The sequence below is a fragment of the Cynocephalus volans genome, chromosome 2 (genome assembly GCF_027409185.1).
Source record: "Cynocephalus volans isolate mCynVol1 chromosome 2, mCynVol1.pri, whole genome shotgun sequence".
In the NCBI taxonomy this organism is placed as follows: domain Eukaryota; kingdom Metazoa; phylum Chordata; class Mammalia; order Dermoptera; family Cynocephalidae; genus Cynocephalus; species Cynocephalus volans.
In genome coordinates, this window is record NC_084461.1 from 177885087 (window position 1) to 177909672 (window position 24586).

The 24586-nt window shown below is 44.5% G+C and overlaps 2 protein-coding genes across 11 annotated transcripts in view; both read right to left on the reverse strand.

The window, feature by feature from the left end:
- The window catches only part of LOC134370707 (E1A-binding protein p400-like), a 134094-nt gene extending 132290 nt beyond the window's left edge, over positions 1-1804 (reverse strand). Inside the window, 1 exon segment of the mRNA XM_063087720.1 lies at positions 1717-1804. The gene's annotated coding sequence lies outside the window, so the exon portion shown is untranslated.
- A 3201-nt stretch (positions 1805-5005) lies between these two features.
- EP400 (E1A binding protein p400) overlaps positions 5006-24586 on the reverse strand; it is a 118148-nt gene continuing 98567 nt past the window's right edge. For 8 of the 10 annotated variants that reach the window (XM_063084913.1, XM_063084934.1, XM_063084910.1 and 5 more), the window contains 8 exons: positions 20391-20598; positions 20078-20268; positions 18023-18241; positions 16040-16235; positions 15525-15649; positions 14642-14788; positions 9172-9249; positions 5006-8345 (listed from right to left, as the gene is read on the reverse strand). In XM_063084913.1, coding sequence (XP_062940983.1) covers positions 8073-8345; positions 9172-9249; positions 14642-14788; positions 15525-15649; positions 16040-16235; positions 18023-18241; positions 20078-20268; positions 20391-20598 — 1437 coding nt within the window. In that variant the 3' untranslated portion in view covers positions 5006-8072. The remainder of the gene's footprint in view (positions 8346-9171; positions 9250-14641; positions 14789-15524; positions 15650-16039; positions 16236-18022; positions 18242-20077; positions 20269-20390; positions 20599-24586) is intronic. The other 2 variants (XM_063084921.1, XM_063084927.1) reach the window with 2 other exon arrangements.

A 24586-nucleotide genomic window follows, 5' to 3' on the forward strand; every position in this document is an offset into this window, starting at 1 on the left:
AGGGTCATCCCCCCAAATCATGTATTTTTAATGCTTTCCAAATAAGTAATATCACCCAACAAATGAGTGCGCATCCCATTACCCGCCAGGCCCTTCATTCCATCATCACCAACGCTAAAATATTAAAACATAACCATTTTTTAGCAGTTTTAATAACTGTTATAATGTCAGATGACAACATATCCATAGCCAAATGGAAAGATTTGGGCAGAAGCTTGCATAAAATCATGCCCAGAGGTACTCTGTATCACACTCTTTCTCTGTAAACCTATTTCCTGTGCCTGTCACGTACTGTTAAAGGAGGGGGTTCTATTTGTCTATTACCGTTATGTGATCATGAAGTTAACACCTTTGCGTTTACAGCTGTCATTCTGCAGGCCTGGGGTAACTCCAACAAGCATCCAGTAAGTTTTTCAGTCTCAATACCTTAGCTGGAAAGTAAGCTATGTGTACGGAGCTGTCATATGTGTGTCAGCCGCTGAGGCACTCACGTTCCTTCTCTGACAATACAGTCTGCCCTGTGAAGCAGGTGGCTTTCCTTGCCCAGTCTGATAGGCTGGGCACCAAAGCTGTAGGAGTAAGTGTGACTGAAACTCTCGGGCGTTCTTACGCCAGTTAACTGCAGGTAAAACCACTATTTGGTAAGGAAGAAATATTTACTCAGTTCTTGGGCAAGATTAAGTGTTTTACAAGAGACGCACAATTCACAGTTCTCAACGTGCAGCGGTGTCATTCCCAGTTTCTTTCCTTCTGCTATCAGAAAGCACCAATTCAGGAGAGCCTCAGCCCAGGGCGCCCGAACATGCCAGCTGGGCATGCCAGGGCGGACTTGGCTGCGCCCACCCGCACCTCAGACAGCAGCCGCCCCACGCCGCCGGGGGGCAGGGATGGGAAGACGAAGGGTGTGTGGGGGGGGACTCTGGAGGGGGGCGGTCACGGGAGTGCGGGAGTACGGGCACGAGAGGTATGGGGACGGTCACAGGGGATATGGAGGACAGTCACGGGAGGTGTGGAGGACAGTCACGGGGGGATGTGGGGGACAGGCACGAGGAGATGGGGACGGGCACGGGAGGTATGGGGATGGTCACGGGGGAGGTGGTCACGGGGGGCGGTCACGGGGACAGGGGGTGTGGGGGACAGTCACTGAAGCGTGGTCACAGGGGAGACAAGGGGGGGATGTGGGGAGCGGCCATCGGGATGTGTACAGCTATCACGGAGGGTGGAGTAGAGATCACGGAGGATGAGCTGAGCAGTCACTAGCGTGCAGGGAACGGTCACGGAGGCCGTGGAGATCGGTCACGGAGGGTGAAGTGAGCGGTCACGGGGGCTGAGGGGAGCCGTTACCGGGGTGAGAAGAGCGGTCACCGAGACAGTCACGGGGGGTGAGGGGAACGGTCACGGGGGGCGTGGGAGCGGTCACGGGGAGCGGTCCCCGGGGGGCGGTGATGGGGTGGGTCTCGGGGGCAAGGGTGTGGGAAGCGGTCATGGGGGGCGTAGGGAGCAATCACGGGATGTACAGGGGAGGGTCGCTGGGGGGTGGTCATGGGCGGTGTAGGAGCGGTCGCGGGAGGGTGAGAGCGGTAACCAGGGCGGTCATTGAGAAGTGGTCACGGGGAGTGTGGGGGCGGCAGCGGGGCGGCAACACCCACGGAGTGGGAGGGGTGCAGCCAGGAGCTCCGGGGCAACGGCCGGGACCGGGGCAGGTCCGTCACTCACCGCAGCTGAGGGACGCTGCTACGGCCGAGGGGGTCGACGGGTACCCACCTCACGACACAGCCCGCCGGCCGGGCCGGCCCAGTGCGCAGGCGCGGCGGCAGGTCCGGCGCACTGCGCAGGCGCAGCGCGAGCCAATCTGCGCTGGGCTAGAGTGACGCGAGACGAGGGCAGAGGACGGGGGAGGGGGACAGGACCGGGGGGCGGAGGGGCGAGACACAGTCCGCGCGTGCGCACCCTTCCAGCCCTCTTCTCAAGCTCTCTGGTGTGTTCGTTCATTCATTTGTTCTTACGTATGTACAAAAGTGCACACATACATTCATACGTACATGTACTCATCTATCCACCCACCCATCCATCCACATACCCACCCACCCAACCATCTATCCACACATCCATTCACCCACCTTCCCATCCATTCCTTTACCACCCATCCCCTCATCCATCCCTCCACCCATCCACCCACCTTCTAGACGCTATCTATTTCATTGACCAAGGCCATGTAGTCCCTGCTTTCACAGAACCTAGTCTGGGAGGAGGGGTAAATAAATATGCTAATAGAAGAAAATGAGGCAGAGCAGCTGAGAAAAATGTGGTGGTTTGTGCCTACTTTAAATTGGGTAGGGGAGTCAAGAAATGCCTGAGAAAATGAGTTGTAAGCTGGAATCTGAGGACCCACAAGCACAGTTCTTTCTTGCCTATGACCACTGAAATGGTCTAACATTTCCCTAGTTTTACTCTTGCTGCCTTGAATCAGGTGTCCACTGTAGACAGGGTGAACTTTCCAATGGTACATCAGGTCGTTTGCCCTTGCTTCAAACCTTCCCATCTATTTGGAATGAAATCCAGATGGCTTATCATAGTACTTACGATCTTCTGAATTACTTTCTCATCTGTCCGGCCTGTTAGGATGTAACCTCCTTTTCTATTTTCCTCACAGCTATAGTCTAGACAATGAACTGCCACACAGTATGCACTCAATAAACATCAGCTGAATAAACCAGTAATGTATCCATTTCGCTCACTAGCTTTGATTTTCTGGAAGCAAGCACCAAGTATTGATCTCCCCCTCCCACCCCCCACCACTAGTGATAAAGTTGGCATGGAATATATCTCAATAAATATCAAATAGGGATAAAAGAGAACTCCAGCGCAGCTGAGAAAGTAAGACAAATACTACTGTTCAGTACAAGACACTACTGGAGAACACGAACATTATGAAGAATATGAATGAATGAATGCACACTTTGCTATGTGGGCTGGTCCTCAAAGGGAAAAAGGAGAAATACTTTGTAACAAAGAACAAAAGAGAGCAATAAAAGTCGGGGAGACAATTAAGGCTGCACAGGGAGCAGAAGGGAGCAAAATAACAGGTACGCTGGGGACTGGTAAGAGCTGAGGTAGCTATATAGGATCAGTACAGAAGTCAGAACCTGTTCCTGCTCCCATAAACAATAGAGCTTCTCCAGCAGAGGAGCTGTAATGAAAAGGCTATTTACAGAGCCTTATTCAAGAAATTAACAATTCATGCACAAGGCAAACTGCTCAAACAATTAAGGGTATGCAAAACAGTACTAAGCACCCCTTGATCCCTGTCCCCCAGTCTCCCTCCCAGAGGCAGCTAACACAAACTTCCAGGACAGCCTGTGCTCATCCAGCAGACAATTCTACACAGACAAGTCTGCACTTTGCTTACCACATCTTACAGACCATTCCATACTAGAATATACAGTTCTACTTTCTCATTTGTAGTGGCTGCACTCTATTCCACTGGAATGTATGTACCATCATTTATCCAGTAAAATGGGACATTTGAAACATTTAATTTAGCATAGGGTTAGACGATATGGGCTGGCAACAGCATAGCCCAGAACTGTTACCCAGAACCCCATGATAAAGGGGATTCCCTTCCTCTCCCCACTGCCCAGAATCACAATCCCCAAGTCTGAGTGCGAGAGGCAAAAGGATGGAGGCAGCGCCATCACGTGATCTGACATCTGCATAGGAGACATGAAGATATGTTGGTGTTGGTGACCATGAAAGTGCCCGTGGGCTCACAGGTGCCAGTCCTCAGCTCTGACAGCGGCTTCCACCACTATCACTCTGCTCCTCGGGCCCCACTCTCACTGGAATGCACACAGAAATACAGCCTTGCGGCCAAGGAAGCATGCCCTGGGGCCTGTTGCCACAAGCACACTTGGCAAAGACTTAATAGTAGGGTCAGAAAGTCAGAAACAGTGGGCTCTGCAAAACTCACATGTTCTTCTCTGTTGAGAATAATCATGATCAAAGAAATCATCACTTAGTGCTGGTACCAGATGTTGAGTGCTTTGCAGGTGTCCCATGACTGGATCCTCGCAACCTCCCTAGGAGAGGGGAAACAGGCCCTGAGGGAAGTCACTGGACCATGGTCACACGGCTGGTAAGGAATGGAGCTGCACGTGTACCAGGACCTGAGTCCAGACCCTCAGGAGCCAGGGAGCCCCTGCAAGGTGCTGAGTAAAGTACAGACCCATACTTCACTGTGCACGCAATCCACCTCCCATGGTCTGCACTGTCACCTGCAGATACAAGTGTACACACAAGAGTCTGTAGGCTTTCACGTCTTGGAGGACACAAAGTGGAAGCCTGGAGCTGCAGGGCAGTGCACCCCATGCACCCTATTTCTGTGGTAGAAGAAAAGATACCAAAACTAACCATGGGCTTCCGGGTGCTTCTGTACTTTGTGTAATGTGTGTGTGCACTCTTTATTAAGAGTATGCATTATTTTTTGTAGTCAGCTTTTTTTTTTTTTAAATAAAAGAGAAGTCCAAAAGCAAAAGAGGAGAAAAAGGAAAGAAATGACTCCCAGGCCCCTTGGTTACAGTTGTTTCCGGCAGAGAGCACCAAAGAGCAGGTGACCCACCCACCTGCCTGCCCTTGGACAGGTAGATTGCGTGTGAAACCACACTTGGTGCCAACGTGACCCTCAAGGACAGACGTGGGGACCCATGCGGTAGCAGGTCACACAAGGAGCAGGGGGTAGCGGTTCTTTCCTCCATGTGCAGCTTTGGGAAGCAGCTGATAAGTGGACCCTGCCCTTGCAGAGGTAAATGTGATTTTCACACCCAAGCATACTCCATTCCTTCTAGTTCGTTTTATAGCCACTGGGGGAGTGGGCGAGGAGAAACCTGTCTCCCACATGACTTGCTTTTTCTTCACACAAATGAAAAGCACAACTAGCATCATTTTAAATTAAAAACTAATTTTCTATGAAAGACAAAACAAAAAAGTATACAAAAATGTCATTTTATTATACCTATTGTTTGGTAGGATATCAGTGCCCTTTAAAATCCTACTATTCAAGTACAAATGATCATGTTTACAAAGTATTTACAATTTCAGTCTTGTTCTTATTCAGTTTTATATTTGAAAACATAACAGCTATCTGGTTACGATAGTTAACAAAAATAATAAAGATTGCAAAAAGGAGAACTGCCTCATCAGCCACCAATCTGAGCAAGTGCTTGGATCCAAGCTTCTGCTTCCCACTGGACACTTCAAGAACAACCTGGCCTCCATTAGAATACATGACTCTTACTGAAAGAATAACTGGGTTAACTGTTCTCCACAGTAGTCAATTAGAGTATTACAGTGTTCTGGCTGCTCTGGTTGCTGCCTTTATATTTTATGTTATGGAAATTTCTTTGAGTCATCACATACTGTATTTTTATGAACCTGATCTGCAAGAGGAAGGCCTGGACAACTATATACTGGAAGAATTTTTATTTAAATGACTATTTCGAATACAGGCTGAGTATCTCTTATTCAGGATGCTTGGGACCAGAAGTGTTTGGGGTTTTGTATTTTTCTTTGGATTTCAGAATATTTGTATTATATATATATACTTACTTGTTAAGCATCCACAATCTGAAAATCTGAAGTCCCACATCCAAAATGTTCCAATGAGCATTCTTCTTAAGCATGATCTCGGAGCGTCATTTTGGTGCTCAAAAAGTTTCAGATTTTGGAGACTTTCAAATTTTGAATCTTCAGATTAGGGATGTTCAAATTCAACCTGTACTACTCAGGTCAGTGGCAGCATCTAGATGTTACCACATCAGTGATACAAGTAAAAATATCTTCTGTCCATATTTCATATTAGGGAATTGCTGAAGAAAACAGTTCAGAGACGAGACTCTTTCAGTCATATAGTAAGATCGGAATGGGAATTCCACACCACAAATATTCAGATCCCTGTTCTGCTCTCTTAAAAAGCTTGTGAGAGATGTTTCTAAAGTCTCTTCTAGTGTTCTGGATTAATAGATAACTTTTATTTAGGCAGTTATGGCTAGGATATTCTAAAATAAGTACACTCAAAATTTCACCATTACCTAAAAGGAGACTACTCGTTTTTTACGAAGGACAAAAGAAAATGAACAGGGTGTACAAATTAAAATAAGGTGACCAAAGAGAACTCCTATATATTCAGACCTGCACATTTGAGGATAAAAAGGAGCAGAAACTTTCACTGGAAACCCGATACAAAGTATGCACAAGAACCTTCCTGAGAGCTGTGCTCTCTCGCTACAGCACAGGACAAACCAGAATGAATGGGTTTGGTTATAAGAAAATAGATTATAGTACTCTGTTTTGATATGTTCAATTAACTAAAATGTTAAATCCCTTGTTTTTTCAACACTTGATTTTTACTTTTATCCAAGTTTCTCCTCAAGAGCTCAGAAATGAGTCCCAGGTTGGCTTCACTAAATATTGCTATGTTGCTGTTTACGTGAACCTGCAGATGGATGGGAAACACACTGTAGGACAGAACCCCTTCTTTAATGTCACTTTAAGTGACACAATGAGGAGGAAATGGATTAGATATAATACAAAATTAAAAATCTTTACGGATGCCATAACTGATACTTAGTATACAAAAACCTAATATAACCTAATTTCCTGGACCAAATAACATTAAACAGACAAAAATAGGTCTGCAGCTTAGAGGGTGTTACTGGATGTGTGTCTTTTTGATTTGGTGACAACTTCAAGGTCAGGAGACATCAGCAGCCACTCAAGCCCACTAAAATTGCATTTATTATCTTGCCATAATAAAAGATAAAAACAACAGCAAATCCTGGGCTTCGTCTTTTCCCCTCAACTGTGCACCTTTCACAAACAGTGCAGGTGGTTCTCCCCTTGACAGGCAAAACCACAGTGAGCTTATCTGTCAGACAGAAAAGCTGATGCTCCAAGTCTGCGATGAGGAGCTGCAAGGCCCACTGCTGTGGTTAACACACCCAGAGTCATAAACACACCACCTGATACACAGAGGTTTCTCAGCTTCCAGTAAAGCCTGGGCTAGTCACGGATGGTGGCAAGGGCATGTCTATGACATCCACCTGGTCCTTGTGGAGCTGCCTGCCTTGACAAACACGCATCCATAAATCTGCACCTTGACAGCACCTGCCCGGCATTCTGGGCTTCATACCAGTGCAGGACAAGAGCATGACCAAGGTTCCCTGGAGCTGTCCACCACACCAAGTCCAAATGTGAGCTTTATGGGAAAGCTGGGAACCCATCATGAATGCACTGAGATTGGTATCTGTCCCAAAAGTTTCCTTTAAATGAAAGCAAATCTCACTGGGGGGGGACGGGGGGTGTCAGGCTCAGGGGGAGAGCACACTAGCTACTCTTTGGAATGTAAATTGAATCACAAATCATTTTCCTTAAACATAATCTGGGGATGTTATCATGTGTATTTAAACAGGTACAAGTACTAAATAACTCCCTTAAAAGTTTAAACAAATCATATTTTAGGAGGGAAGGAAAAAAACATATTGGCTTTCTTTGGAATGAAAAACCAGTCTCAGACAACTTACTTTACAAAGGCTTCCTCCTCTATAATGATGATGATATGTTTTTTCAGTTAGGTATAAAGAACTAAACTACGGCAGACACCACCGAAGACATATTTGAGCTTTAGAAATTCTATTTTATGACTCACTGCACATTCCAAATGGCTTTTGGATGTACGAAATACTATACACTAACAGAGAAATTCTAAATGGCTTTCAAAATCCAGCACTATCGCTCTGGAGGAAAAACCAAAAGGTAAAAATGATTTAGAAAAGACTGTCACTGATACTTTTCAATTAGTCACATAATACAGAAAAGGGGGCATTCAGTAAGAATCACTTTTCCTGCAGTGTAGAATGCATTTTAATAAAATGATAACACTACATTGTTTCAATTACAGCATTTCCGAGTGCTGAATATCTTACATGACATTGTCCCAAGGTTCAAAATTAAATGAAGTGTTTTCTGTGAGAAAGGTAGTCTGTGCCTTCGCCATGAGACAGCCTCTGCTTTCCTGATTACTGGCATGGAGGCTTGGTGGGTGTCTTTAGCCTGACAGCAGGGACCCTCATCTGTAACTTGGGCTGCTGGCTGGGGCTGTCAGAGCTGGCTGGCGCCTGCGGTGGATGTGAAGTGCCTGGGGTCTGAAGTGGGGCCGGCGCCGCAGTCACCACCTGCTGCTGTATGAGTTTCTGCTGGACCACCTGGGCTGTAGCAGTCACTGCGGGAATCATCTGCACCTGCGGCCCTGCCGCTGTAGCCTGCGTGAGTGTCACAGTCTGTGGAGAAGCCTGAGCCAAGAGAGTCAGAAAACACAAGTCACCCAGAAAACTCAGCCCAAGAACAAGACGGCAGATGTTCTTTGGGATGGGGAGGGAGTTCAAGAAGCTTCACTGGTAAGTATGCTTTTATGACGTGAGAACTGGCAGACACACCTAAATACGACCTCTGTTCCTACTGAACAAAACAGAAAATTAAAATGTCTTTGCTTTTAGACTAAGATCAGATGCCTCTGATTTTGTTGCTGTTGTAAAGCTTTTAATACCATTTGGCTTCTTGAAATCTATATGCCAGGGTGACTCTGAACAAAATAAAAGCATTTTAAACATTGCTTTAAATTTAAAGCTTTGTGCCATATAGCCACATCTTGTAGAAACAAATAAAAACAGTAAATGAGCCCGAAGGCTCTTTGTCAGGAAGGTAAAGTCATCACTGTCTCCCAGCACTTCTGCTCCTGGGCCCAGGATCACTGAGAGCAAATCTGTTTCCTTTAGGTCTGCACTTCTCTAAAAAGTGCGTAAAGTGCCTTTACCTTCTAGGACACACCTAAGATTACTGAATGAATGATCCTAGAAATGAACACAAGGTAAGGTTCTTTCAGTACAGCTGACACTAAGTTTAAACATGTTTCTTCAGTTTTTCCCTACTATTAAGGGTATTAAGTTTTTCCCCCAAGTTAATGTTTTTGCATGTCCTGCAAAAATCAAAAGTGATTCTATAATCACTAAAATTCTACTTCCTCGGGATGAAAACCACAAATTCTCTCAACACAAGGAATGTGAAGTTTATCAACAAGACGTGAGCCCTTCAGAACCACCATGTGTCTCCGTGTCCTACCTGTTGAGAAGCAGAGGCGACCTGCTGGATACTGGCCACAGGTGTTTGCTGCTGAACAACTTGAGGGAGTTTTGCAACCTTTGACAAAACAAAAAAAGCCAAATAGACAATTCAAAAGAATGTGCATACAAAAAGAATTTTCTCTTTCTTTCTTGGCTCTTCATGCAAAAACAAAAACACCACAATGAGAATTGTTCTTTTGGGTCACCAGGTCAAAGTGTGCTCACCTGAAATACTGAGAGAACAAACTATTTCACCTTGACAGTGAGTAACGAACGACTGCCTCCCTGATTTGTAATCTCCAGTAATTTAAGCTTATTTTTGGTCTTGTATTTCAGATAAATTTGTTCTTTCTTCGTCTTAGGTGGCTGGCCAGTAACAGGGACTGAATCCTGGACCTTGGTGATATCAACACTGCACTCTTACCAACTGAGATAACCAGCTGGCTAAATTTGTTCTTTTAATAAAAACTGCTCCAAGTTTACATGCAAGAATTAGACTGAGAATGAAATTAAATATCTCAGCACTTCCTGCTGCGTGACAGTCTGGACGATGTTCTGGAGCAGCCACACTTGTGTTCAGATAGCAAGCTGAAGCGGGAGTACAGACGTCTGGGGTCAGAACACCAAGGATTAGCCTTAGTCTGGAGAGTGGTTATTTTATCATCTTTCTCCATTTTTCTTAAAATCATGTTAAGATCTTACTATTTCTAAAACAAAACTTTCTGCCCAGTGTCACTTTCTGTAGATGGTCATTGTAGGCATCTCCTGCACTCTGACATATTAGGAGGGTTGGGGCCATTTGTGTCCCATCAGGGCTATCTGGGATGCCAGCTCAGAAAAGCAGAAGCCCCTCATGGACTTCCAACCCTTGTGTGGCTCTCTTATTTACAGATAAAGGATGAAAATACTTCTTACCCAAAATAATTCTGGGGAAACTGAAATTATATGATGTACTTGTCAATGACAAAGCTCCAAATAAATGTCAATCCTCATTATTAAAATTAAAATTTCTAAGAAGGCACTAATTTATTATAACTTAAAATAAAAAACTGTAAGTAGGATTTCACTATTATCAGAACTGCCCCTGCTCGTGCCACCGCAGAACTGACGGGAAACAAAGACACAGCCAGCTACGCAGGGCTGTTTCAGAGCCACAGTAGGCCAGCCACTGAAAATACTGAAATGTCTTAAAATACCACACATCTTAAGTGCACCAACAAACTTGGAAAAAGTAAGGAACTGCCAGTTCCAAAACTTCAGCAATGAGCAGATGCAGGAGACCTCTCGCTGCAGCCTTCGGGGTCTCACAGAGCACAGAGACCAGACAAAAGGGCCAGACCCCGCCCTCAGTAAGCAGCTAGCAGGAGAGCCACCAATGCCCCACAGCTGCCTCCTAAAGGAAGACATTGCCACACTAATATACCTAAAAGCTTCAAAGAATATACCCCCTTCCCTCCAAAGGGGTCTTGTAAGGAAATCACCTGCCTTAAGCTTTGATACCAGGGTGTGGGGAAGGAGACACATGTTTAGAGACCATGTGGACACCACCTGAGAGATACAAAACCCTGCAGTCACAAGCTGTGCAGCACATACCCACAGTCCACAGGAGCCCAGCAGCAGCAACAGAGCATCCTCACCCCAGGTCACAAAGCATTCCCACAACTACAACTTCAAGGAAAACTGGCTCACAAGAAAAAAATTACTATAAGACAAAGGAACAGACTACCTAAGGCCACAATAAAATCAGATGCAGCATGTCTTCAGACAGAGGCACTCTCAGACACTGACAAAATAACTATGTTCACTCTTTGAAGCCTGAAAACAAAAACCAAGCACATTTGGGACCTTCTAAAAATAAAAAATATAAGATAATCAAAATAAAAATGCAATGGACAAGCTTAAGAGCAAATCAAAACTAACTGAGGGAAAGTGAGTGAAGTGAGAGACAGTGGAGGACTTTCGTCAGAATGCAGCACAGCGAGACAAAAGACAGAAAATGCAGAAGACGCTGAGAGGATGGGAGGGAGGAGAAAACGAGGCAGATGTAACATCTGCAACAAAGAGCTGGTCATCTCCTAAACCCCAGATTCAAGAAGCTCAATAAATCCCTGCTAGAGTGTTGTCATGACACTCAAAACACCAAAGTCTCCAGAGAGGTGAGAAAGGTAGATTACCACCAGAGCAGTGACTTGCCAAATGGACATCTGCTTCTCATCAATGACAAAAGACAGCCGAAGCCAGGGAATAGTACTGTTAATGTACTAAGAAAATAAACGTCAATCTAGAATTCTGTACAAAGCAAAACTATCTTTCAGGAACAAAAGTAAAATACAAGCATTTTCAAACACTAAAGGAAATTCCAAAGGATATACGTCAAATGGAAGAAAAATAATATCACATAAAAAGTCCAAGATGAAAAAAGATAAAATTAAAATGCATGAAAATAGCAGCATTTCAGTTGTGAAAGATAAATGGAGATATGATGTGATGAGACCGTTGTTGAAAAACAGGACAGACAACAGTTCACCTTACGTTTCAAAAAGGTAAGTGTGCATGTGGAAATTTTAGGGTAACCACTTAAAGAAGAAAAAGAGAATACATAATTTTCAAACTAGAAGAGGAGCAAAAATAGGACAAAAAAAAAAAAACCACCCATATGGACACAGAATAGTTTAAGAAACTGATCGTATCTTGGACCATACAGCAAGTTTCAACAAATTTCAAAGACTGAAATCATTCAGACCTCATTCTCTGACAGCAATACAACAAAGATTTTTAAAAAGTTAACAATAAAAGATAACTAGAAAATGTCATCTGGAAATTTAACACTTCTAAGAAGAACCCAGGCAGCAAAGAAGAAATCAAAATGAAAAGTCACAACTATTTAAGACTAAAAGAAAACCAAATGATAAAATATGTGAAATAATCCCAAGTGGTACTCCATCTCAACAAGTTCAAAACAAGAATAGCAAAGTAAACCCAAAAGAAGTAGAAGGAAGGAAACAAAGACCCTGATGAGAAAGTCTAATATAGGATAATGAGAGACAGTATAGCCCAGAAACCACGAGGCAAACATACTGAAAATACCAGCAAAGTGAATTCACCAATGCACAGTAGGATAAATACCACAGAACCAGTTAAGTTACCCAGAATGATTAATACAATCCACTGCATTAGCATATGCAGAGAAAATCATGTGAGGATGGAGGTATTGCAGGATCAGACATCTGTGAGGAATTGTCAAAAGACAAAGGCCTATACGATTAGGAACGTGGAATAGGGACAATTGCTGCAGTGGAGAGTCTAGGCGTCATCAGCGCAGAGAGTAAGTAATGAAAGCCTTGAGGCAGGAGGAGACAGACCAGGGAGGGAGCTTTGTCAGATGGTTTTTAAAAAGACAAAAAACAGGGATGGCTGGTTAGCTCAGTTGGTTAGAATGTGGTGTTGTAAGGTCAAGTGTTCGGATTCCTCTACCAGCTGATTGCCAAAAAAAAAAAAAAAAAAAAAAAAGACAAAAACATCTTAACAAAAAGGATGAAAACTTCTAGCAAACTAGAAAAGTACAGAATTATCTTACCCTAACCCAGGGTGATACGAAAACCCAAACAGCAAACATCACCCTTCCCAGTGACATAACTAAGCATTCTGCTGGACCGCTTCCACCCACCGCACTATACCACGAGACTGGCCAGCACAGCATGGCAAGAACAAGAAAAGGGATGGGAGCAAGTGAAAGACACGGACTGTCACTCTTCACAGGTAACATGACTGCACACAAAGAAAATGCAAGAAAAAGATGTGAGAGTGACCCGGTTGAGACATGTTACCCACTGATTGCTAAAGTTGAAAATGTAAAAAAACCCTACAGATAAACTATTCAAATAGCAAGAATCTAGCAAGATGGCTAGATTTAGAAATCAATGTTCAAAAATGCACAATAGCCACAGACAGAAAATGGAAATGTAAAAACATACTAGTTACAAAAACATCAGAAAATACTGATTACTTGAGAACAAATCTAACACAATCTGTAAAACCTTTATGGAAAAAGTTAGAAAACTTAATTAAAAAGCATTAAAGAAGACTTAAGTAACAAAAGATATATTATGTTGGTGAATCTGAAGGCAAGATTGTAAAGATGTCAACTCTCCCCCAAACTGATCTACAGAATCAATGCAATTCAGTGCTGATAACACCAAGGTCAGGGATTCCCAGTTCCACTGATCCCTGTACTGTTCATTCAGAAAAAGAAAAGAATCAATGCAATTCTAATAAAAACTCCAACAGTTTTGACTGTATAACTTAGTAAGCTGACTCTAAAGTTAACAAGGAAGTGAAAAAAGCCAAGAAGAGCCAAGATCTCCCTGAGGAAAGACTTGGCAGAAGGATGCGCCTTCCTCACAGCAAGTCTTACTGTCAAGTCAGAATAAATGAGACAGTGGAATGGGACAAAGCCCCCAAAAAGAACCATGCAGGGTTTGGGATGGAAGTGGCACTATGGATAGAGGAAGGAAAGAATGCAACTGTAATAAACAGTGCTGAAAATAAGTGTATTCAGGGGGAAAAGTTAAACTGAACTCCTATTTTTACATCATATACAAAATTCAATGCCAGGAGAATAAAAGACCCAAATGAGAAAACAAAATTATAATGCTTTTACAAGAAGATACAGGAAATAACTCCATGGCCTTTGGGAGGAATTTCTTAAGCAAGAAATGAAAAGCTCTATCCTGAAATGAAAAGACCGATACATTCCAGTACCTGAAAATTAAGAACTTCCACTCATCAAAAGACACCATAAAGTAACTGAGAAGACAACCATAAACTGGGAGAAAATTGCTGCAACACACAGAACTGAAGACTAACATCCAAAACATAAAAGCAAAATTATTAACAAACTTGAACAGGCACTTCACAAAAGAGACTTATAGTCAGTAAACAGGTGAAAAGATGGAATCGCATTCGTTTCCAGAGAAACATAAACACTAGAAAGAGATACCACCTCCTTTGCACACAACCAGCTCTCAAGCGCCTGCACTGCAGGTGGGGTGTGGCTGGGGATGCACAGGCTGCAGCTAGCACATCCACTCCACGCACTCCCACACATGCTCAGGAGAGGTATGGCACTGCTCAGCGGGCCAACCATGCACACTCACACAGTGGAGTTGTGTGTGTGAAGTCCGGGAGGGGCTCACAAACATGCACAGTGAAAGGCGAATCACAACACGAAGCTGAGACTTCACTCATGTGTTATTCAATCGCACACAGCTCAGCCGGATGCCGGCCACTGGGTGACACAGTGAAGGCAAAGCCACAAAGCAGTGGAGGGAACCGCAGCCCCTACGGCAGAGATGGGGCGCACAGCTCCTCCTCGGCTGTCATCATTCTGCACACCACACCCCTCCTGAGCACGTACTGCATCTCACAGCACAACACTGGCACCCTTGCTCCAACCATGTGGGGCTCACCTGGATCTGGGTCTGCACCTGCTGGGTCCCAGCCAGTTTCTGGGCCTGGGAGATGGGTGTGGTAAGGAACTGGGTCTTCAGGGCTGGCTGGGCAGCATAAGTGACCTTCTGCTGTGGGCCTTGAGCAGCAATCTGCTGTGCAGTTATCTGAAGAAAAGAGACTAGGGAGGATCAGAGCCAGGTAAGGACTATGCTCCCTAGTCAAAACCTCCAGTGACCACCTCAGTCCCTCAGGGGCCTTCACTGGAGGACCCCACACCTTTACAACATGTCTCCCTCCTAGACAATCACCACGGCAAGGCCACACCTGGCTCTCAGCAACCCTACCCCTCTGTCTATTCCTACAGTGACCTCCTCCAGCCCTATCCAGGCCAGCTCACCTCAGGGACCTGACTGAGCTGGGAAGGGGCTCCAGGCTCTCAGATGTCTCTCTAAGCAGCATCCTGTGCCTCATCAGGCCCTTCGTGCATGTTCTCCCACTGCCCACCACGTACTTCGCGCCTGGATCTAGACTCGACCAGGAGTCCAGGCAGGCCACACACTGTGAGCTCCACTTGCCTCCCTGAGCCCTTCTCCATCCCAGCAATGCAATCCCATGCCCTGCATCCATCACAGCTCCACGCAGGCCCCTAAAGGTAACCTACCCATCCTCAGGCACCCCTGGCCTCCCTCCAGGCCTTGTTCTCAGACTATGGTCACATCACCTGCAGCACTAATTTCATAAAGGAAGAAAAGAAAACCCAAATGTCTACAACCACACTAGCAGCTCTATCCCTGAAGCTGCCCTCTGAAACCCAAGTGCATGATGCCAGGATCCTGTCCGGGTAGGCCCAACTCAGCTCAGAGACACACCAAGTGGAAAATCCAAACAGGGAGCCAGTACCTTCTGCTGGACAGCTGCCTGGCCCTGGGCAACCTGGGGCTGGATGGCTTTCTGCTGCTGGACAGCTTGCTGCTTGAGCTTCAGCAGCTGCTGCACATGCACAGGCTGGGCCACGACAGTCTGTCCTGCAAACACAATGCAATCCATCATCAATTCCAGGTTGTGAATAGAGTTTTATGCTCACATGAAGTTCTGTTCAGACTGACTCATTTCTGCACAGAAAATTATAAACTATGAAACTATATCGAGACAGATAAAGGTAGCCCTTAAATACATTTAAAATGTTTTTGGGTTCATAAATCACATTTAAATAAAAATATGGAAATTTGAGAATATTAACAGTTGAATTGAGAGCCAAAACTTGTCCTTGGAAATCTCCAAGAGGCATTTAAACTAAAACATGCAACAACATGGCTAAGGGGTGTTAAGTGAAGGATGTGGCAGAGCTGGTGCCCATCCCACAGTGCTCAAGCACGGCAAGGAGCAGCGGCAGGGGGCAGGGGTGGGGCAGGCACCTGCTGCTTTCTGTGGCTGCCCAATGGCCACGCTGATCCCCGCGACGTTCATGGGCAGGGTTGTGACCCCCGGCGAAGAGACCACTGCCGCCGGGACGGAAACCACCGGAGGCTTCGCCAAGGCCACCTGAGCCGGCTGGGGTGTCTGGGTTTGCATCTGCCCTTGCGCCTGCAGCTGAGAAGTGGGAACCCGGGTCTAAACAGTAGAAATAATGGAGAGTCCAGAGAAATTCAAGATATTGAGTGTCTTTTCAAACATTTCTCCACAAGGAGTCAAGCCATGAGAAAACACAAAGATAAGCAGTTGAAACATGGCAGCGACCCTGAAAGAAGACTTCATGGCTACATGATATAGGAATACCGGATCAGGAGGCCGGGCACCCTGCTAACCTTGTTACGAGCAGATACGCAGGTGGAGTCTGAGTACAATCCACAGGCTAGTCAGTCACACAACCACAGCTCAGACATGAATGATGTCATATGACATTCACCTCTGCCCCTCCATCTCCTGTATTTCACCAGTAACCCTCGCACCACACTTCCTACAGGAGCTCTCATCTCCTGTTCCTTCGGCTCCCACTAAAGTATCAACCACTGCCCCGCACTCCAAGATCATTGCCATCACCTCCCATCTGACAGTCCAGCAGTGCCTGCCACCTTCTCCTACTCACCTGCCACACTGCTACCAAGCACTCTTTTTCATAAATTACATTTTTAAAAAGGAAAATGGAAATAAGTCTATTTTTCTATGTACAGAAACTGGGATTACCTAATATAAAGAAGAAAGTAAAAATCACCCATACTCCCAGAGCTACCTATAAATAAATGTTAAAACTGGTATTTAGCCTTGTAGGCACTGTCCTTATCTATGTGGCTTGCTGTGAAAATAAAAAATGGGATGAACTGTAGATATTTTGTAACTTGTTTCTCTACCCTTTACAACAATCACTTTTCAAAGTTGCTTAATATTCCATTGTTTGGAATGCTCTATAATTTGAGTGAACTCCTTAGGAACGGACATTTAATTTTCCCTTAACATTACTGAAACAAGCTTGAACATTCAGCACTTTGTAATTGTTCTATTATTTCTTTAGGATATGACAAGAAGGATTGATGAGTTAAATAGTGTGCACATTATTACAGATTAATCACCAAAATCCTCTCCAAAAAAGGTCACTGACCACAGTTCAGAAGGTCCCTCATTCCTGGCCATTACTGGGTGCTACCACTCTCCCCATTTGAATTTGCATTTTTTGTGCACACAGGTGAAACCAAGCTGCTTCTCATGATTCTACCCCCTCTCTTGTCGGGGGCTGTGCCTTTAGGCTGGGCCTAAAGTGGGGGCCTAGCCCCCATACAGCTGAACCTGAGCACCTGGGCCCCCCAGCTCAAGTAGTAGTTGACTAGTTGCAGGGTTTGGGCAGCTACTTAGCCTGTGCCTCAGTTTCTTGTAATATGGAGTTAATAGGGAAACACCAACACTGCTGTGACAGTGCCAGGTCCACAGGACACTGAGACTCATTGACACCGACCTTCCCAGACACCACACACATCTTGCTGTTATACCCTCCTTCGAAAACCTCCAAATTCTCTTGCTGCCTACGGAGTGTCCACCTGTGACTGGCTTGGGGCCTGGCCAACTCTCTTGACAGCAGCCACACTGGCCTCAGCCCTACCCTCTACCTCTGAGGCACTGGGATGCCCCTACATGCCGTGACTGTCCTCCTTGTCTCTCATTCTATCGCCCCAACCATTCAGTCCCTGAGAAGCTTGGTGACACATAATCAGTTCTGGGAAGTACCGCTACCTGTGAGGTACCTCGTCCTCTCCAAGGAGGACTTGGGTCTGGAAGCAATGATCACATCTCATGATCCACTTGTGAGTCTGTCATAATACCTAACATGCTCCTGGGCAAGCAATAACAGTTCAAGCAAAATGTAAAAAGGCACTTTTTGGAAAATAAATGTATAAACTGGAACTTACAAGCCGGGCCACCTGGAGGTTGGCCACGGTGGTGCCCGTGAGCAGGGCTCCGGGCCGTGGGGCTGTGACGGTGGTGAGCTGGGGGCTCTGCTGCTGCGGGGGCTGCGGGGGCTGCACCTGCACTTGTGCCGTCTGCTGTGGGGGCCCTGGCTGGGCCTGCGGCGGTGGAGGCTGAGGGGGCAGCTGCAGTTTCTGCTTCTGCATTTTGATGAGGTGTTCCTAAAACCCAAATAAAGTATCTTCTCTTCAACATTAACTGTCTTCCATTCTTTAAATTAGATATCTTGATTTTAAGTTACTCCTCTACTATCCATCAAATACCAAAGTAAACAGCTGCTAATATGCAGAGGGTAAACCATCCTCCAGGGTCTTACCAACACTTTTTAAGTATTCACTTATTAAAAATTAGAATTTCATCTGACCATGGCTCCGAGTTTAAAAAAAAAACTATTGCATCAATGAAAACTAGAAACAGTGATTCTGACAGATTAGTAAGTTCACAGCAAAATTTCTAGGTTCTTACCTCTCAGAAAGAAGTGAATTTAAACCTGTAGTACCATCAAACTTATTTAATATTAATAGAAAATAAGTTAGATAACTATGAGTAAAAAATGGTAATTTAATAAGTCCCATGTCTTTAAAAGAAGTAAAAACATCAAGATATCAACACAGTAGTACAGAAAATATTTTAAGAAATAAATGGGGTTGTTTTTTTTTTTTTTTCCAGGAAAATCTATATTGAGCTGTTCATGACTATCAGATCTCTTTTGACAGGCTGGAAATGAAAATGACTCTGAAACTCATTTAGGAGAGGATAAAGTGAGGAATAAAGGAACCACACAAATGAGTGGGTAAGTGGGGCTCCTGGCAGCTGAAATGGGTGAGAAACGGCACGTGAAGGCACTGATGTCTCACTGGTTAAATCTGGGATGGTAAGTGGGCACCTGTGTGGGCATGAGGTAGTCAAACCTAACTCCATCCATTGATCTCTGTTGGACCTGGGAGTACCTGGGCACAGTAGCTCTCTGGTTTAGTGCTGTCCAGGGGAAATTGCTACAGTGGCAGAAACAGGCTCCACCTGGGCTGTCCAAGTCGGCAGCCATGTGTGGCCACTGAGCCCTTGAAATATGGCTGGTATGACTGAAGAATCCAACGTTTTGTCTCACTGCATTTCAATTAATTTAAATCTCATTTAATAGCCACATACCACTGGCAGCCATAAGACCACTCAGGAGGCACAGATGGGGTGCTGAGCAACACTGACCTTGGAGGCAACGCAAGCCTGGCTGCCCCACCTCTGGGATGAGCCTCCGCTCAGCACATGCATGTTGCTAACACCCTGTAACAAGTCCTCTCCTCCCTGTGTAGCTGAGGGGCAGCAGACCCAAGTTCAGGTGCTGTGGCAGGCCCAACAACCAACTGGAACCTCAAAGCACTATTTTGTTTTTACTAAGTGTGTTTTTCTGGTTACTTGCTATGACAAGTATTACTGATTTTCCATCGATGGCAGAGATATAAGATTTCCTTTTAAAATGAATACACACACACACACATAAATAACAGCAAAGGTGGTACACAGATTGGCAAAAACTAGGAACATCACAAATGACCAATCTTTGAGAAACAATACTGCAAATGAACTATTCTTAAAACAAGTTTCCACCACCTGGTCTCCCAAAACTGCTGAGGAATACTTTCTCACCAGCACCTTCTCTGGTCGAGGATGGTACCAAGTGGGCCTTCCAGCCCTCTCTGGAGACTGGACCAGGGCGTACAATGCATGAGAAAGCTAAGCAAGAAGATGCGCTTGCAGATGGGGAAATAAAGTCTCCAAAGTGCCATGAACAAGCTGTGAGACACTTCTCAAAAGCATAATCAAAGTGTTGTGTGCTACGTTTCACTGAAATATAATAAACTCGCTTCCTATAAAAAAGACAATGTTAAATTTTTGCAAAATACACTTTGAATTGCATCATGCAGCATGGCACCAGCTTGCAAACCTGTGCCAACTACCTGTAAGACACACACGTTTGTGACTTTCTGGGAAATGCTTACCGGTGTCAACTTGCCCACAGCTTTGATCTGCGCAGGGGACTGGGCCTGGCCCTGGATCTGTGGAACTTGTACCTGAGAGGTTTGCTGCTGCTGCTGCTGCTGCTGCTGCTGCTGTTGCTGCTGCTGCTGCTGCCTGAGAAGCTGGAAATGGGCAGGTGTGATGGTTTTTCCAGGAAGCTGAACCCCTGTGGCTGGGAAAAGGTTTGCTCCTTAGGTCTGGACACCGACACACACCTGCCTCCAGATGCTCACTTCTCAGACGACAGGCAGAAGCTCAAGCTCTAACGTGCTCTAGCACCAAGCCTGCCTTTACCTTGTGACACTTGGGTCACCAAAGACCGTGCCGGGGTCTGCACTGGGGTCAGGTTGGTGGTGACCACGGCGGAGGCTGTCACAGAAGTGACCGCTCGAACACCCTGAGTCGTTGGCATGGACACCAGGTCAGTGGTCGCAGTGGCTGGGGAGCCGGCCGCTCGTGGCTGGGTGTGAACCACCTGGGCAGGAGTAGAGCCTCCAGACGTCTAGAAAAGGCAAACAGGGACCTTATCAAATCACTTTGCCCTACACTCCAGGGTTTTCCACACTGAGAGCAGGAAAGAAAAGTGCACCAAACTCCAGAACCCCAGGCTGTGAAATACATCTTAGCTTTCAGTCTTTTCACAAAGTACTGACAGAGTATGGGTTTCATGTGTAAATTCAAAAGCACATGCCTTGAGTAATGTTTTCTCACAGCAGATCAGATTGCGATGGACAGACACAACAGTTTCAGGTGACCACGTTCCCATCCGCATGCTGAAAACACCTGCTGTGCCTCTCTCCACTCAAATGCCTCTGGTCCCAAGGAGCAGTATGAAATTCCTGACTCTCCTGCAGGCACCTCTTCCCCAAAATATACAGCCCACAGGCTAACTCTCCACCACTGTCCCCAGTCTGCACAGAAGCGACAGCCCCGAATCTCCTTCCACCTGCTTAAAGTCATGTGGCATCTTAACTTCGTCTTGCCTAAAATTCAGAGCATCCCTTTGCTTCCCAAGCTCACTCTCTGGCCAGTGGGGGAGGAGCATCAGTCAGAGTGGCCAAGCTCAAACCCTGGTCGCACTTCTAGTGCCCTTCCCTAGCCCCCAATGAACTAGAAGACAAACCCTAACTACACCTCTGAAATCTCCCCTGAATGTGTCATTTGCTTCCGCAGCTCTCTTGGTTCTGACATTCATTATAGTTTCATGGACTATTCAGTTTGTTTTTGATCCTTTCACATTTCGTTACTTACTTATTTAGATTTAAATCTAGCATGTTATTCTATGCTTTCTATTCAACCCAGCTGTTGTATGTTTCTTTTCTTTTCTTTTTTATTTTAACTTCTCAATATACATTTTAGTTGATTTTCGTGACCCTTTACCCGTTCCTCTTCCCCGCTCCCTGTATATTTCTTTCAAATCTCCTTTGTTGCCTCCTTTTCTTATTTTTTTTCATCCAACTTTTCCTTACCAAAGTTTAAAAGTTATATACTCTATTTTTACTCCTTTGGTGGCTCATCTAAAAATTATATCATGAATCCTTATCAAAGTCTAAAGTTAATAATTTCACGCTCTTTCTGAACAATAAGGAGACTTAAGAACATTTTAACACTTTTACTCCTTTCCCAACTTACATGTTATTATAATGTATACTAATTTTATCTTTGTTAATCCCACGGTGAGTTGCTACTTTATGTAAAGTCATTTTCATCTATGTTAGTCCACACAGTTATCATTTCCTGTGCTCTACCTTCCTTTGGTCTCTCAGACCCTCCAGCTTGGGAACACCTTCCTTCTGCTTAACGTATATCATCTAGTGATGATCTACTGCTAATTAATTCTCTCAGTTTTTGTCTGAAAATGTCTTTACTTTATCCTGTTCTTTGAGATATTTTCAAAAGGTACAGGACTCCAGGATTGGCAGTTATCCACTTTCATCACAGTAAGAACAGCACTCCCCAGCTCCTGGCTCCACCTCTAAGGAACCTGCCTCTGGAGCCTCTAAGGTCTCCTTGTTGCTGCAGTGGTGGGTTCCTTGTCATCCTCCTTGATGGCTTTAGTTGGTGCCTTGTTTTCCTGTGTACTTGGTCACTTTTCAATTATGCTGTTCATTCTACTTGGAAATTATTTGTGGAAATTCTAAAAAGTCAAAGATGAAGCCATGATCCTGCAGAGAGCATGTGCATTTGCTTTGGGTCACCATCCAGGGCACTCTCAATCCAAGTCTACTTCACTTGACTTCAGCAGTTTTTTGGGCCCTTTTTAGACAATTTTCACTTGAGCTGCCAAATGACAGAAGAGCTAGCTTGTGATCACCACTTCTCAGGGACAGTCCCCTCCTAACCCTCTCTTCAACAAAAGGGCAGCTCTCCATCTGACCCCTGGGGGTCACGGCAGATATTCTAACTGCCAGCTCACTCCCACCCTAAGGGTTTAGCCATCCAAGATTCCAGCTGATGGTGTCAGTGGCCTCCTTTTAGACCCTCCACCCCTGGCAAGTCTCTGACTTCAACATGAGTCCCCTTGTCCCAAGTCGATTTTTTTTTTTTTTTTTTTGAGGCTGGCCAGTATACGGATCTAAACCCTTTACCTTGAGGTTATTAGCACCATGCTCTAACCAGGTGAGCTAACCAGCCAGCCCACAAGTTGAAATTTATTCTCAAGGCAAACATAACTTCAATGCATCCTGCTTATCTCTCTGGGTATCTTCTTTCCCTTAGACTTTAGCCTGATAATTATTTATTCTTTTGTCAGCTCCTTGAAGCCATTAAGAATATTTTTAAAATTTTAGGGCCGGCCCGTGGATCACTTGGGAGAGTGTGGTGCTGATAACAACAAGGCCACGGGTTCGGATCCTATATAAGGATGGCTGGGTTGGCTCACTGGCTGAGCATGGTGCTGACAACACCAAGCCAAGGACTGAGATCCCCTTACCGGTCATCTTTTAAAAAAAAAAAATTTGTAAAATTTTTATCCAATTCATCTTTAGTTCTTTTCATTAAGAGAGTGGTGTTAAAAATAACAACTCACTTTACTACAAGAAATAGAAGTCCTTTTCTGGACTATCGAAATAGTTTTCTCCTTAGCCTGTTCTACCCTAACCAGTTCTACACACATAAAATCACATTAGTTTTCCTAGAACATACCTCTGCTCAAAAACCTTCATGGGATCCCCACCACCTGATGAACAAAATCTGTATTTTTACTCCAGTATCCAAACCCCAACACAATACAGCCTCAATGTTACACCAAGCACAAAGTAGCCACTCAATAAAAAAACCTTTCATTTTAAAGGACGAGGGAGCCACCAATGCTCTGTTAGTATACTTTGTGCTCCATCCGAACAGAACCTCCTGCTATTCTCCACATGTGCCACTCCCCTCCCACCTCTGAGCCTCTGCTCATGCTCTTGCCCTGCCTTCTAAGGAGTCATTTCTGTGGATGATACACTTCCGGTCCCTGTGAAGCCCAATGCTACCTTCTCCAGAAAGCCTTCCCTGACTCCCCAAAGTGAGATAACCGACTGTCCACAACATGGTATCTTTACCACTTTCATGTTCCAGCTACAAAATTACGAGGGGCCTGTGAAAGTATGCCATGTCTTTGATTCCTGTTCCTATGCCCACAGCACCAGGAAGAGTATCTTGTACATTAAGAGCTGCTCAAAAAATATGTAATGAATTAATTACTTTATATTTTAAAGTATCACAAAGAAATAGGTCTTTTTCAAAATAAAACACTAAATGCAATGATTTTAGCTTCTTAATCTCATAGAAATAATGGTACTCATCATATAGAATGTTCCCAATGTGATAAACCTAATCATGTGATAAACCTAATCAATAACTTGCTATGTATTGAAATAACTGAACCTAAAGTAGTTTACTGTAAAGCAGAAGAAAAATATATGAAATAATCTTGTCACATACTGGAAAAACTTTATATATACATATTCTACTGCTTAGAGACTGTTTTTTCAAGTCATATTTATTGAAGTATATCTTACCTACACAATTCCACTTGTTTTAGGTATACGGTTTTATGAATTTTGACAAATGCATATAGTCATTTAAGTACCACCACAATCCTGATACAGAACATTCCACCACTCCTGAAAGTTCTCATGTACTTCTTTGAAGTCAAACTCCTCCCTCACCTCCAGCACCTGACAATCATTTATCTGTTCTATAGTGTTGCCTCTTTTATGCTATTTAAATGAAATCATGCAGCGCATATAGCTTTTGAAACTCTGTTTACTTAGCAGCAGGATACATCCAAGATTCCTCCGTGTGGCTGTATCAGTAGGTCACAATTTATTAGTCCATTCACCATGGAGGACACTGGGGTTGCTTCCCCTTTTAGCAATTATGAATAAAGCCACTACAAACATTTGTATTTAAATCCATGTATTTAAGTTGTTTTCTTATTACTGAGTTGAAGGATCTTTATATAATCTGAATACCAGTCCTTTTTTATCAGATATATTTTACAA